General features: G+C 46.8%; 1 protein-coding gene across 1 annotated transcript; it reads right to left on the bottom strand.

Annotated features, from left to right (window-relative positions):
* Window positions 1–710: 710 nt before the first annotated feature.
* LOC129735141 (heat shock factor protein 5-like) lies at window positions 711–15,216 on the bottom strand. The gene is made up of 6 exons (XM_055700499.1): window positions 15,180–15,216; window positions 13,382–13,535; window positions 12,411–13,066; window positions 9,193–9,567; window positions 5,853–5,950; window positions 711–878 (listed from the first exon to the last, which is right to left on the bottom strand). The coding sequence occupies exons 1-6, from the start codon at window positions 15,214–15,216 to the stop codon at window positions 711–713; spliced, it is 1,488 nt and encodes a 495-aa protein (XP_055556474.1).
* Window positions 15,217–16,123: the final 907 nt, after the last annotated feature.

Below are 16,123 nucleotides of genomic sequence, written 5' to 3'. Positions count from 1 at the left end.
AAAATACTCTTCTTTGTTGGAGATTAAAAGACGGTATGTTACAACCTAAAAAAGCATCCACTTCATCACCACGAATACACCTGCACTACACATGTTTCCCATGCAAATGAACACCCTAACTTGGCCAACAGGCTGACACATGTCATACTCATTAACATGGGATACTTTTTCATTCCGTCTTCTTTTTATATCTTGCTTTACCAAGCAAACCCTTCACTGTCCATTAACAGCTTAATTAAAGAAGCCTTCGGTTCTTGAGCAGGCAAGAATATTGAAAAAGCTATCGGTCCAGACCCTAGTATTACTATCAAATATAGTTAGCTCAAGAAAGATGTTGGTTTACCTCCCTTTACCCCTTACCTGCTCTGGACTGAACAATTCTTCCTGAAAAATCATGAGGGAGAACTCAGCTGGGCGGTCATCTGGTTCTTTGCTCCGTTCTTCATCTGCTTCCTGTGTGGTCAGAAGTTCTTGTAGTATTTTAGCAGCAGCAGCAGTTTCTATAGACAGAGTGGGATCGGCAGCACAAAGAATGTCAGAAGGCTGTAATGGAGACAAATTCAGTGTTCGATCTGCTGCCACCAGAAATGACGTGTCTGAAGTTACAGGAGTGAGACGTTCCAGCTGGCTTTCCTCAGTTGAAGAAGGTGTGTAACTATTAACAGGCAGTGCCTGATTTCCATTAAGCTCCAGGATTGAACTCAGGCTCTCTACAGGTGCCACTTCCACTTTTCAGCTTTGCATGATGAATGCACCTCAGCGGCAACCTGAAACATGGCTTCAAGACCGACTTCTGCCTTCTTGTTTTCTTCAGATATATTACATAGCCAGTCAGATGGCATCAGTTCAGCTTCATAAGATGACTGCATTGGAGGATTCTGGAAAAAACAAAATACAGTGAACTTTTGTATAAAAAATTACCATGACAGGATGTGTATTGATTCTGTTTATCCATTTATCCAAAAGCTTGAAAGATTGTCTGTTATTCTCAGTTAAAATAGCAAGTTTAACCAGAAGAAAAAAAAAAAAGCTACTGCTTTGTCTTGGTTTTCATTAACCACCTTACTCTTGGCACACTTCCTTTCTTCTATTCATGGTCTATCCTGGAGAGGAGCTGGTGTATGCCTGCAGATGCACTGTCTGCACACCCTTTGCACCGCAGGTGTTAAATATACCCAAGCATTCAAATCAGAGACTTCTGGTCTTAGTAGGACCTGTGGGGGTACACTAGAACCACCCTCTTCACGTGCCACATATGTAATAGAAAATGAGAGAGAAAATCCACCCGCCTTCAGTTCCTTCTAAAACTCAAGCATTCCTGTTGTGTATAAACCCAGTATAAACCACAACATTTTTAAGCAAAAGAAAAAGGTCCATATGCTGTAAATGTGCATATGGACAACACAACTTGAGGAACTCACCGCTTCTTAACCAATAATATCATTTTCCTCCTCAAGCGACTGTCCATAGGCACATCTACACAAGGGGTGCCCCCCAGGGATGCCCCAGTCCCAGGAGGAGTGGGAGTTCAAATACCGATGACAGCAAATACTGTAAAACTGCCCTGCCTGTCACAGCCTCACATCTGGACTCTCCTGTCATGACAGGGTCCCACAGAGGCACAACTCGAAGTCTGCATCAATCTGCGTAAAAACCCGACAGAATTTCAGGTCAGAAACCCTTCTTGTAGAACCTACAGAGACTGCCTTTGCCATCACAGATCAGGTCTGAACACTACTAAAATTTTTCACTGTAATGACATCACAGGACGACAGGACACAATCAGCAATCCAGTGATGATTTTTTTAGTAGAATTCATATATATCGAATAACCTTTAAAACAGAACGAAGACAATGACAGAGTTTTTCCAAAGCATCAAGTCCTACCCAAGTGAAATAATAGATGACATTTTAACAGCCAGTGTCTGTACTGCTACTTCTTCTGGAGGTGACTCAAAGGACACTAGAAGGGTCATTTCTTCTGACAAATACAAGTCATACAACGATGTTGAACAGAAACTCAGGTCTATTTAAAATACAGCCTTCTTTTGGAAGAGATCCAGCATGAAGGATTAGTCCTTAGTGCCTGACTATCCTTAGACCTTCTAGCTGAGGTCATGGTTAATGAAAAGCTACTTCCAGAGACGAGTAAATTAGAAACAGGAAGCTACAGGATCACCTACTAGAAAAGCCGTATCAGATCAAATGCCAGTGAAGGACTTGGTCTCTCCCTGAAGGAGATACCACAAAGAGATGAGATCCCGTCTCCTGGGTGTGTGAAGTCAAGTCCTAGTGTGGATTCGTGTAGATGTGCCAGTTTGCAGATAGCCACAAACTGTGGAGGGTGGGGGGAAACGGAGAGGGAAATAAAACCTGGAATTTGAGAAATTTAGGTTAAGTTAAGCAAAATCTTTTCATTAAAGGCTAAGCCACCTTTATGTTTTTATGAGATAGGTTCAAACATTATTCCTCTCATTTGATTTTTTTTTCAGTTCTATTTTTTTAAAATGTTAACAAGGTGTTTCATTTCTGTTGCATTGCTTGTTTACTGTCGTAAGTAGTCAGGATTTTAATTAAGATCTGGGTTACCAAACCGTCCAGGAATAAGATCATCCCTGCCAAAAACCGACCAACCAACCCACCCATACTGAATCTTTTTCTGCCTCTTCTTAGGGGACCTCAGCTTGAAGCTGTTATAGCACATATTGTCCTCTTGGATGCACTACAGGATCTCGTATGTATTTCCAACAGGAGAAAGGAGCCACACAAAGGTACAATTTAAATCCTTTTAGTTCACCTGGAAAAGATATGACAGACGAGGATGGGGGGGGGCAGCAATGAAACAAGGAAAACCAATAAAAGATTGAGAAGTCAGGGCTTGAAAGACTAATAGCTTGCTGGTCATGCAAGCTCAAGAGGAAAAATGGTCTGACTTAGCAAAAGTGGTGAAAGAGAAGATGGGCATTTCACTTATAAGATTAGCATAGCGTGAGCAGGAATTAAAGCACAACCACACCTTTTCAGGGACTGCTAGCACTACACAAATCTGGCTTGAGTGCTTGGGCAATCAGAATTCAGACTTGATTTCTTTTTGAAATAACATGGCTGATTATCATTCCTTACTACAAATAGAAAGTTTTTCTTCTTTTTTCTTGCACGTTTATTTCTTCCATTTCCTGTTACCTCTTGCTTCAGTTCCACAAGGAAATACTGACAGCTTAATAACCATGGTAATAGCAATAATCAAACAGCAGGGCTGCTATTAAAAAAAAAAAAATAAAAATGAGGTGAGGGCAGGAAAAAAAAAATAATCGCTGAAATCCAACATGTAGCCTGAGTTCACATCTATGATAAAGCAGCGGGGAAGTATTGAGCTAATGGTTGTGAGCTGCCAGCACTGCTGCTGCAGAAGATAGCAGGAGGTCTCTCAAAAGACTCATTCCTACCCAAGGATACCGATTCATCACACTAATCCAAACCCCGCTTAAGAGAACCCTAATGGAAAATGGGTAAGAAGTTGTACCCGAGCTCCCTGTTTTGTAACCAACCGTGATGAGAGTGTAATACAAACCTCTGAAACCCCGATTTCAGAAACCTGGTGAGATACACCATCATCAGCCACCATGTCTGGGTATAACCACCTCTGCCCCCTTGCCATTCCACGCAGTAATTCTCTGCAGCTTTTCCTGGAGAGCAAACTGCAGCCAACCAACCAGTTAGTTACCGGCCTGGTCTGCCCGTGTTCCAGGCAGGGTCACCTAACACTTTCAGCAGCTCAGGTGCGTACTGTACAAGCCCAGCAGCTGGCCTCCAAGACCCAGAAACTCCACCTGTCTTAATCTCTCCTAAACTTAAAAAGTGATGCTCTCTGCAAGACCCAGTAAGGAACAGCACAAGGTTTAAGCTTCCTTGTCCGAGAGTGCCAGCTTTTCCTTCTGAGACCACAAAGCACCGTCTGGATCCAACAGAAACGGGGCTGGTAACCAGCTTGCTGACTGCTAGTGCGCCGATACGGTTCGCTGTCTTCGGGACTGGCCCGGCAGTTTCGTATAGGCTCTGCCACTCCTATCTAGCAGCGCACAGCGGGACCAAACAGCCTAAAACGCCCCGCAAACCACGCTTCAACAGCATCGCACTGAATTCCTGCAACTGGTGGAAGGTATTGAGTGGAACGATAGGAAATATACCATGCAATAGTTCTATTTTTTGTGAGGAACAATAAAAATGCTTAGTCAGCCAGGGCTGATGAATTTTACCGCTTTTGAGGATTTGTGCAAGTGGTTACTGATGGATGATCAATACGCCAGCCGGGCAGGATGCTCAATACTGCAGCTTGCCACATCCCCCAGCAGAAGTTTGGGGAAGTATATGCCCCAGAACACACAAAAGGCAAACTGATTATTCCCCACAGCTCAGCAAGAACCGCAGGCAAACTGCTGTCTTCTGTACCACCTGCACAGCCTGTCACCACGTTCCAGGAGAAATGACCTAGGCTATGCTAAGACTCAGAAATCTCTAGAAGTCCCGTTGATCCACGCGGTACGATAGCTGTGTTACCCTGCTCAGAGACAGCCGGTTACTGACCTGGTGGAACTGATACAGGGCACTGCTCGCCTTTGGCCTTCTCACGCAGAGGATCGCCTTCCCGCAGTCTCTGCCCAGATGCTCGGCAGCTTTTTGCTGGGGGTTTCCAGGAAACAAAGCAACCACTAGCAAGTGGCCTAAAGCTCTTCTGACTCCACACACTGCCCACGGACTTGCTTCTCCAAACAACTGAGTTTTACTAGACCCTTTGGACACCGTATATTACCCTTCAATCTAGCCACAACACCACCTTTGACAACTCCTTTGGAATGATTTACTATCCCATTGATCTCGGCCTTCTGAGATAAGCTATTTAATTGTGACTTCCCATCGCTCAGACGGATCCTCGCGTCCTGGATGAAAAAAGCAGCTCACGATCAAAGTGAGAGGACAAAGATGCACTGCGCGAAAAATAAATACTACAATATCGACGGCATGACTGGCTGTTGGCTATTTATAGCCTTACACTAACGTGTTATCCAGGCCATAACCTGCCCATCTTGGATAAGCTTATTTTTTAAAAAAACTCATGAATAAAAGACAAAGGTTGATATTTGCAAGACAGGAAACTGGATGATCAAGCTTGGGTAGGTCAACCCTTTTTCAACACACATAAGCATAACTTGCTTCGCTTGTCCTCTGTGAGGGGGGAAAAAAGTATATGTGTTACGCTGTAATAGAAAAGGAAGCCCTTGCATTCTTACTAAAGATCTTCTGATATCTGATAAGCCAGGCCCCCAAATAAGGTGCAGTTTCCAGTAGAATTACATAACGCATTTACAGGAAGTACTGGAGTTATCTTTAATAAGAGATCTCTGAGGCGGGGCCCATTCCAAAAAGTCACCTTAGTTTTTCTCGTTCAACAAATGAAACTCAGGACTGCAGGAAGCTGTCCGGGACAAAGAAGTGGAGCTGCTTCTCAGTATTTTCATAATATTAAAGAATCTCTTTTTGTCCAGGCAAGAACATTCTTCCAATACAAATGCAGGCTCATTAACTAAAAGTGATTCTGGTGAAGTCAAGCAAAAAAACACTCCGCTGATGAGGACACCCACTATGCTGCTACCCTGAAACCTAACCTGAATTACAAAACTACCCGTTTAACATTCAGTGGTTCTTTGAAATAGGTATTTGTAAACCACATCACTTTCACTTTATCAAGCAGATCAATTTTCAAATTTATATCCTTAATTTCACAAGTGTATAAACCTGCAGCTCATTCATACAGTCTCCTTCGCTTTCACCTCCTTTCAGTAGGCTACGCTCACCTGGAGAAAGCTGTCGTGGGTGCACGCTGAAGCAGTAGGACCAGCACAGCCAGCCAGAGGATCTGTGTGGGCTGCTGCTGAACAGCTCTGTGGTGTGGCTGCAAGAATTCAAACACAGCTATCAGACTGCCGGAACTTGTGTCTGGTGTGCAGTTCTATTGCTTACTTCGATTAAACATTTCAATAATCACACAGTAAGCGAAATTCCAGAAATTTATTGTTACCTCCCAAGTCATTTTAAGACCAATTTCTTAATCTTAAAAATACTTATTTTAAGATATGTATAGATATATTAAAAATATATATTGTAAAATTGATAAAACACACACATACATGCAGAAACTTCATCATCAGTCTTTTCTGTCTTAATATCACCTCCCTGATTTGGCTGCTTGAGTTTCTTGTCACAATACACCACAAAGTGCATTCACATAGCTGAGCCTAGGTGTTCATACACACATACACACTTGTGACCATGTGAATTTTAAGACTTACAAAGAAAATGAATTATCTTAACCCAGAGTGTGTCATTCCGAAGAATATCATGACTACTCCTGAACTACCACTCACCAGAAAGGTTTTCATATGTAAATGAACCCTACAGGCACAGATGTATGCCAAAGGCGCGATTGGACTTGCACTGTCAGGTGGCACCAATAACTAACATGTCTCACATGGTCTCCATGACTGATTTTTCATTATTAGACACTCTCAGATAATGAAGCTTCAACGCATTTCTTTCACCCGATTCTACTACTGTCAAAGGTTTTGCAGATAGCCGAAAGTAAACAGAACTAAATCCTTACAATAATTATGGTCTAAGGCTAGTGGGGAAAAAGAGACTTAGACGAGCATATTTTATTTTACTGACTTTTCAATAAGAATCATAATGAAAAACCAAGGAATTTTTTTGTCACGGAAGTTAACAAACAAGTTTGAATACACATAAAAAGAAATCTTTTCAGAAAGTTCTACTTTGATTTCATTTAATGGGACTTCAAAAGTGAAATGGAGAGTCAAGAATAAGATTGAACATACATTCTTCAGTTCTCTCACTTATTAAATACGTATCTTAAGGTTAACTATCACTTTCCAAACAAACTAATCTTGCTGCTGTGCTCTCATGATGAAGGAAACCAGACTTTTTCATGTGGACATATGAAGAAACACGCTTTCAGCATGCTGTATGTTATAATATACAGAAGAAAGGATAGCGGAGAGATTAAGAGATACACAGGCACAGAAGTAAAACCGCTGAGACAGTCCTAGAGTGACAGTGAAAATTAAAAGATTTATCATACTCCAGTGAAATGTCACTTACACTCTCAGAAACGCTAATTAATTCACTGGGGGTTTCAAACGCCTCAGATTCCCTAAGTTTCTGCATTTTAGTTTTGATTACACCTTGCAAAATTTGGTATGTTTTCACCGCATTCTCACACCCACCTCCCACCCCAGAAGATTCTACCTGAGCAACATAGCCAAGTTATCCTTTAAACTTAAAGCAACGAGCGTCACCCAGCGAGAGAGATCTCCATATTCATGTCTAAATCTACGCTGGTCTCCCTCAGCTCCCCTACAGGCAGTACTTCAAAACAGGCACTTCCAGGACACCAGTAATCCTACCCCAAGACAAACTCTAAACCGAGCAACGTGAACCGCGCCCGAGACGCCCCTTTCCTTCCCTTGACTACGGAAGAGGGCTGGGGCCTTAGCTGAGACAGAGACAACTACAATTCATCATGATGAGTTTCAGCCTATGCTCTGTAACCATAGAAACGCAAAGCGGGGACCACCTCCCACCCTAATGAAGCAAGTATTCTGGATGAGGCTTGGAGCAACCTGAACTAATAGAAGGTGTCCCTGCCCACGGCAGGGGGGTGGGAACTTGCTGATCTTTAAGGTCCCTTCCAACCCAAACCATTCTGTGATTCTCAGGACACCTGCTCCTGGGAGAAGACTTAATAGTTAGCAGCTGGTAAGGCAGGCTCCACACTCTGGCCACCACAGTAATCTCTGCATAAGGGGCACAAGGCAAGGAGCACGTGGCAGAAGTTGCCTGTCTCTTAAACATTTAAGTGTGTCTACAAGAAATGCCCAGCTCCTCAGAACCCTTCCTTGACAAAAATGACGTTATGGAAACTAGCGATTATTGCCTGAAATGTTCTCAGCAGAGGTCTCAGAAGAGATGCACAAAAGATGTAATGATTTCACTGTGTAGGATTTCTAAACAGGGACAGATAGCTGTCTTTGTGAAGGTGCGGCTGCCAAAGGAGGAGCAGGCAGAAGGAAAGAATAATAACTGAGCTTTAGTTTGTTCAAGGAAAGGGTCACTGTTCTGAATTTCAGAAGTTTTAGGGAAATTAAACAAACACACCACAAAACAACAACAAACAGACCACCACTCCCCAGAAAATAACCTATCATGTGATTTTTCCAATTCAAGGTAAGGGCAAGGAAAAGAACAGTAATTTGCTTCAACTCCTCTTCTGAAGAATAAAAACACTGAAGTGAGACTGATTTACTTTGTAATCAAGTGATTAAGTGAGACTGACAATTGTGGCAGAAATAATTTCGAAAAAAGAAAGGAGCCAAGACTTTTGTACTTTCTAGTCTTCAGTGCATAAAAAAATACAACATAAAGAAGCTAAGCAAGAAAAAAAAATTTAGATACAAAAACAGTACGAGCAGAATGAAATATTCTACACCAGGAGTCCTCAAACTACGACCCGTGGGCCAGATATGGCCCCCCAGGGTCCTCAATCCGCCCCCCCGTATTTACAGAACCCCCACACCACCACCACCCTGCCGGGGGTGGGAGGGGGAAACCAAGCAGCCGCAGATGACTTCCGGCCACCTAATCCGCGCGCCGGCCCCCTGTTTAGAAAGTTTGAGGACCCCTGTTCTACACAATACGTTTGACTGATCTTTAAGGTTTAAAACCTTAACCTGGAAAAACATGAGACCAAGGCCTAGGATACTACTTCTTAACAAGGTCTCAGTGCTTTAATATCATTGTCCAAGTTTTGCTTAATTGAAAAAACAAAAATGAAAGTTAGCCTCACACCGACTAGTTTTGGACAAATGTCTTTCTCCTCGCCCTTTCACCTCAACAGAAAGGCTATCCAGAAAATCACCAGGGGACACGCAAAATCTGGAGGAAGGACACGAATAGCAAACAGAAACTCCTTTTGCTTTAAAGGTCCATCTTCCTTTTAGACTTGACACTTTCTAATTCTCACTTGAGATATACACATGGCAGAGTATTATAGAAAAATATTTGAAAGTCTCACTTTAAAATCTATTTTCGAAAAGCAAATGCAGAAATTTTTTTCCATACCTGTTGGATAGCAGGTTTGTGAGTACGGCACTGAAGATGCAGAGCTGCTACAATTTGCAATGGATGCGGCAACGCTTTGAGTCCCTTGCTGAAGTGGCAGAAGAGAAGCCACAGGCTGGAGTGTGTACGTGGCTCCCGTTGGAAGCGTCTGGAGTACCGGAAAGGCAGCCCCTTTATCTGGAAAAGCTGGGGAAGCCCCTTGCCCTGGCAGCAACCCAAGTGGTCCCTGCTGGATCCAAGTGGAAGGGACTGGAGTCGGACCTAATCTTTGTGCTGGTGAAGTGCTGGGGGCTCGGCACGAGGTTGCCGTGTAGGAGTAAGGAGGGAAAACACCTTGACCGTAAAGTTGATGAAACTGTCCTACAGTCAGCAGTCCTGCAGTGGGTACAAAATAAAGCGAAACAAGTGTTAAGGAAAGGAGTTTTCACAGGCAAAGAAAGGCAATATGAGGAGCCAAGGCTCTACAACATGATTTGGGAAGACTGCCTTTGCTCCAGCATACTTAACCCAGAAAGGAGACTGTACTCTTAGACCCGAGCATGCAGTAACTGCTGTGCGGCACACGAGTGAAGCGCCAACACAGGTGTCTGCGTAGCATTCAACCTCCTTAAACTGGCAGTAACGAGTTACCCATATTTAGAAATGGGCCATACATCGGAAAGTGTAGTAACTTACTAAACCAAACAAAAGCAATTTTGAAAGTACTGTGTGTTAAATCAGACAATACATTTTAAAAAAGGGACATCATAAAGCAAGATTTGACCAAACTCCACTACTGACAGCTCACAAACAGCTAAGGGAAGGGCAATGTCAAAATCCCCCAAAAGGACTTTGCAAGTACTTTATGACAAGTCATTTATTTGGTCAAGAAAAAAATTTCAAAGCCAATTTTTTCTCAGTCAGCTCAACTAGTTCAGTGCAGACTAAAATATCCCAGTCTTTGCCATTTTGTTATTTCCTAGACAGTCCTTTTATTCTTCTTTATTATTTTATAGTTTCCTCTCTCAGACAGTTACTGTTTCATGAAATGGTATTTGCTTTTATACCATGACAGCCCAATTTCTGTTTTGGTGGCTTTCTTGAAACACTGACAGTAACACCCCGAACGCCTGCGCTCATTGATTTCTCTAAGAACTACTGCATTTGTGACTCCCCTGCAGGATTGCATTTAGCCATGAGAATTACAAGTTTCAGGATGGTTCACATCAATAGGGTTGATCTAGAAGCCAGGCTTTCTCAGACCTGTAGTTTCCAATTCTCACTCAAAAGGATTTTTTTTTAAAAATAGCCTCACATTTACCTCTGGCACTCCTCTGACGGAAGCTAATTCAAGAAATCAGTAACATACAGTCATTATTCTGCAAGTTCACATTTAACCATTAAGAATCACTAAATAAATACCAGCTGACCCTGAAGATTTGCTAAGACTTAACGTATAGGACCGTTTATTTCCTGTTCAGTACTTTCACCATTTATAAACAGAGAAGGAACAGGGGTATGAAAATCCTTTTGTTTATATTTTACCTTTGGATAGGGACATGAAGATTATCTAGTTCTAACACATACACAAGACACCACAGGATGCCAAGTTACCCACCTCCCGTTGCTGTCCAGGAATTGTTCCTGAATGTTTAACACAGCGTTACACGCTGCAAGACACTGGGAACAGACTGACGCTTTGCAAACACAAGTATCTCTTATCTATCAAATTACCTCACATTTACAGCAAAGTCATGCCGCTGAATAGTCAGTACAGAGCGCAACAGTGCATTGTCAGCCTGTCAGAACTTGACTGCATAGAAACCCCAATGTTTTCCTTGTTCTGTCTTTCTAGAAAATGAGACTCCTAGAGCAAAAACTCTGAAACTGCAGCCATCAAAACAGAGGACAAAAAATGAACAGGTCATCTCTTTCTAATAATTTCCTTTACCAGTGGTCTGCATTACATCAGACAAACCACATGTCATTGAAGTCTGCAATGACTCATCTTAGCCTTAACAACGTTCACATCAAATCATTAATTTAAATGCTTCCTAGCCTCCCTACTGAAATAAGTTCCATCCCTTCTCCAATGCTTCATTTTGTTTTCTTGGTATTGCACGTGCAGTTCCACACACATCACGGAAAACACCACTTGAATTAGATGACAGTTCCTACCCTGACACAGTAACCACGAGCATGGTGATACCCTACTCTGCTCTAAATGCCAGCCGGTGCTGCAGAGAGCAGTACCGTCAACTGCTTCTCCCCTTCCCCTGGTCGCACAGTCCTGCCGCTCCTCCTACACCGCGCCTTACAGCTCTGCACCCACGGGGTGCATCACCCGGGTCCAGGAGCCAGCCACAAAAAGGCTGTTGAAGTCTTCTCCGATCGTTGCGCTGAACCAACATGTTGCTGTATCAGCTGCAAGGAAGATGACAGTTAACACGCCACCAAAGGAATGGGAAGCAGGAGTGCTCTTCTGGCAGCAGCCCACAGTTAGAGCAGCCCAAGAGCACTGCAAAGCAAGATATTCACATCTGCCTTACACAGCGCCAGCTACAAGGCTTTCGGGCCGATACAAAACGTGTGGAATAATCCTGAGGGCTCAGACTTGTCTTGGGAAAACTCAGATCCTCTCAAAGAGCGTTAGAAAGAAAGAAAACACGTTCTAGGGCTTTTCAGCAGTATTATTTTCTAATTAGCTCTCACCTACTCATGCAATCCGTTTTAAAAACTGCATAGCTTGTGAATTCTTTTTCAGGAGACAACCGACAAAAATCTTACTACCAGGTCTTGCCTCCTTTGCACAAAACTAACACGATGCTCTAATTATCACTTCACAAGACTCACTGTTTCGCACACAATTAATGACAGCTTATTAAGCACCCCTACTGATGGGCATCCTTACCGACGGGCAAGAAGCGGTAACGTTCATCTGGTAGAGCTGTGCCAGCTCCACAGAGATCGGGCAAGGGTGTTCTTAGTGTAGTACGCAATGGAGACTGTACTATAGTCTACAGGCAGCCTGAAATACATGTGAACCATGCTACTCATGCTTACTGGCAGCAGATCTACCTGCATAAACAACGACAGCTTCCCTACACCAGCTGAACTGAGATGCCACCGGCAAGGACAGGTAACCCTTCTCCCTCAGGGGAGTGCTGATTTCCAAATCCCATGCCACCCAGCGCTTCTCAAAAACCCACCAAGGCCCCACACGGCCCACTCCGACTCACCAGGCCTGTTGGCATTGCTGAGCGTCGAGGGCGGAGGCAGCGGTTGCCCGGCCAGTGGCGTGCCAAGCAAGCGCTGGAAGCGGTTGGGTGGGCGGCTGGTCACATCCAGGCCCGCTGCCATCTTCGCCTTGTTGCCTTTCGTCAGGCGCTTCAGGTGGACGAGGAGGTCGTGGCGGTCGCGGCGAAAGTGGGGGCTGCGGAAGCGATGCAGGGGCCCGGTGCCGTTGCCACCGTTGCCTTGTCCACCCTCTGGGCCCGGCCCCAGCACACCGCTCCCCGGCAACACCCCCACCTTGCGGAAGCCATAGAGACTGAGCTGTCGCATGAAGCTGCTGAAGTTCGTGGTCTTGAAGAAACCGGCGGCTGCCGCTGCCCCACGGCCACCCGGCTGCGCGGCGACGGCCGGCCCGGCGCCCAGCAGCTCGCACTCACAGCGCGGCCGGTTGATGACCAGCCCCCGGCCGGAGGCGCCCCAGCGAACGGAGCGGCAGCGCGGGCTGTTGACCAGCCGCCGCAGCCTGGCGGGGAAGGTGTCGGCACTGACGGGGCCGGGCTGCTGCGACGCGTCCGTGTCGGTAGGTGGCGCCAACGCCGCGCTCAACCGCCGCCCCGCTCCTCCGCTTCCCCCGCCACGCGCCGAACGGCACGTGCCCCGCCTGCGAGGCGCCGCCCGCCGCGCGCGGCCCCCGGCCCTCAGCCCCGCCGCGGCGCTGGTCCGCGCAGCGCCCCGGTCCCTCGGCACGGCACGGCCGCAGCCCGGCCCCCCCTCAGCTCGCCGGTGCCCTCAGCCCCGCCGCCCCCCTCAGCCCCGCCATCCCCCTCAGCTCCCGCCGTCCATTCAGCTCCCCAAGTCCCCTCAGCCGGGCCATGTCCCTCAGCCATCCCCCTCCGCCCCGCCGGTCCCCTCGGCCACCCCCTCCGCCCCGCCGGTCCCCTCACCCCGCCGGCCCCTCAGCTCCGCTGCCACCAGCATCTCCCGTAGCTTCCGTGAGCGACCGGGCGGCTGAGGCCCGGGGCCGAAAGTTGCCGCTCGGGGCGGCCCCGCCGCCAGCCCGGAGCCGTCCCGGCGGCAGCCTGGAGGTCCTCGAACCACGGCGCGGGCGGGCGCCGGGCCGTGGAAAGCGGCTGCAGGCGGGGCAGAGCGGGGAGCACGCGTTCCGCAGCCCCGCGCCCCGCCACGGCTGCCCGCCGCACCGGGACCGCGCGCGGGAAAGGGGGCGGGGCCGCAGGGCCACGTGACACCTCGCATCCCAGGGAGGGGCGGGGCGGGGGCGGGTTCTGCTGAGCAGCCGGACCTGCCCGGGCCGCTGCGCTGTCGCGGGGTGCGGGCGGCGGGGACGGAGGGGACGGACGGGGGCGCGGGCGGCGGGGACGGAGGGGACGGACGGGGGCGCGGGCGGCGGGGACGGAGGGGACGGGGGGGACAGAGGGGGACGCGGGCAGCGGGGGGCTGGGGAGCTGCTCCATGTGCCGGGGGTGCACCGGGCTGGTGCTTACCCCGCCGGGAGGAATGCTGCCGGCAGAGCAGGTGTTGCAAAGTGTCGGCTTAAAAACCACTGGCAGTTCACAAAAGGAAAAGCAAATTTATGCGGAGCGCAGAGGAACGCGGAACAAATCGGGAATTGTGTCACGTTTGCCCTAAACCCCCCCAGACCTGTGCAGCTCTGATCCCCACGCCAGAACAGATCAGGTGGGGTTAAAATGGGGCAGAGAAAATCAGCAGCGAGGGTAAGAGCTAGCTTCAGCGGAAGGAAATACTGAAGAAGGAATCTTCAGAGGGGCGGTTATTGTATAAAAACATAGGTAGTAAAGTTGTAGTTAGCGTAAAGGAGGCAAGCACGACTACTGGAGGTTTTCAAATAGGAGAAATCAAATCAGGTACTTAATCACAGGGAAACCGGGGAACTAATTGCCACAGGATGTTTTGGGTACCACAATGTTACTTGGCTAAGGGAGGGTGTGGGGGTGTGCGTGTGTGTGAAGAAAAAAGAGAGGAAAAAAGAAAAAGAACAAGATTAGCTATATTCACAAAGGCCAGAACTCTTAAGCGGCACCTTTGTCACTGCGAGTGCTTGCACTGAGCGCTGGCACAGCTCTGAGGCGGTGCCTGAGCTGCACTGGTGCAGATCTGCCCTCTCCTCAGCCTTGTGCTGCCAGCTGTGACTGCAGGCAGACTGCAGGAACCAGCAGAACCATCCTTACCGCTGCAGAACAGGAATCTGCTACGAACCAACAGGCAAAGAAGAGCAGGGAGCCGGGGAAGGAAGAGTGCGGTGATCTCTCTCTCTGCTTGCATCTTGCCCACAGGTCACCAGCAGTGGCGGAAGAAAATGACATTCCTCTCTCTTGGCTGCCCTCAAAGCAAGACAGTAGCGAGAAGACTGAGCACCTGTGTGTTTCGTGACCTCAAATACATTATCTTGGAGTTGTCGTAAAATTTCTTAGCAAGAAGGTACCAAACCAAACCTCTTCTTTACCTAAAGTCGTCCTTATTGCTTTGGTTTACAGCACAGCCCCTAACCACCAAGGCAAGTAAAAGCGCAGTAAGTTCCAGAAAGGGGGCAAAATTGAATAAACTGATGGGAAACCGTTCCTATTTTTAAACTGAAAGTAATACCCCTCTGCTCTTCCGCATAGCTGAAGTGAGGAAAATGGTGTTTGGGCGGGGTGGCTAACAGAGTTTCACACTTCAAATTAAACCAGAAGCAGAAATTTTGTCAATGTTGTCATCAAAGCTAAATCCAGCACCACAGAAGGATGTTGCTTTACCCAAGGAATTAATGGCCTGCGATTCTAGTAACCTCATGCTGTCGTCTTCCCAAGAGGCTTTGCATTTTTTTTCCCCTCGGTAATAATTTATTAAGAATTATGTTGCTCAGTGTAAACAGCTAAAACTTAAGTAAAGCATACTGAATGCAAATCTGAAAAATCCAGAAAAATGTCCACTTCACAAAAAATTCTTCTCGGCATTCCTGAGGTTGTCTTTTGCATTACTTCAGTGAAATGAATCTGGGTTTCTCTCCCCCTGTGCAGCGAGAGTGCCAGAAGACCATGACTACCTGATGGTGGGACAGGTGAGGTTTTTAGTGTATCATCCGTAACTCAGGGCAGAGCCAGCAATACGTAGTCCATAACTGAAATGCAGAGCATGATTCCCTAGAACTAACACACAGAAACAGCGGTCCCTTTGGTACCACTGGCCATTCTTGACTTCAGCCACAAGAGCGGATTCATTTGCCACTTCATGGTCAGTGGGTTAAATTTGGTCCTGAGGACTTTAATCGTTACTTTGCTGTCAAAGATTGTTATTAGCCAAAGGTGATGGGAGCTGCAAGAAGAAATAGCTTATTACTAATTTGTGTTATGGACTCAGTGCTTTCCTTCTTTTTCACCCATGTGAACTCAAATTGCTGTTAGCCCACACGCCCCTGCGGCGAATGAAGAGACGGGACACAGCTTGATGCAAGCAAATGTCAATTTATTGTACAGAAGCACGCGTTTTTATACACTTTCAGAAGCTGCGCGTTTGAAACAGATTGGTTCTTGAAGCTAAGCCTTGCATACTAGGCAATCCCCGATTGGTGGTTAACTGCCGTCAATTAACAACAAGGTGTTACCTTTCCTTGGCGCCATCCTTGGCGCCATCTGTCCCCCACTCCCCTGTGCTCTGTAAACATGCCTCATCATGTTAATCGTTGTCTAGACAAGCTCGA

The sequence above is a fragment of the Falco cherrug genome, unplaced genomic scaffold, assembly GCF_023634085.1.
Source record: "Falco cherrug isolate bFalChe1 unplaced genomic scaffold, bFalChe1.pri scaffold_41, whole genome shotgun sequence".
Classification (NCBI taxonomy): domain Eukaryota; kingdom Metazoa; phylum Chordata; class Aves; order Falconiformes; family Falconidae; genus Falco; species Falco cherrug.
Note: the sequence above shows the minus strand (reverse complement) of the source record. Positions and strands in the feature narration are given on the sequence as shown.

Coding starts and splice junctions, on each gene's coding strand:
- LOC129735141 (XM_055700499.1), bottom strand. CDS start 15,216: ATGAGGTTACTAGAATCGCAGGCCATTAATTCCTTGG. Junction 13,067..13,381: donor TCACGGAAGCTACGGGAGAT/GCTGGTGGCAGC, acceptor GGCGCCTCGCAG/GCGGGGCACGTGCCGTTCGG. Junction 9,568..12,410: donor CAGCAATGCCAACAGGCCTG/GTGAGTCGGAGT, acceptor TACCCACTGCAG/GACTGCTGACTGTAGGACAG.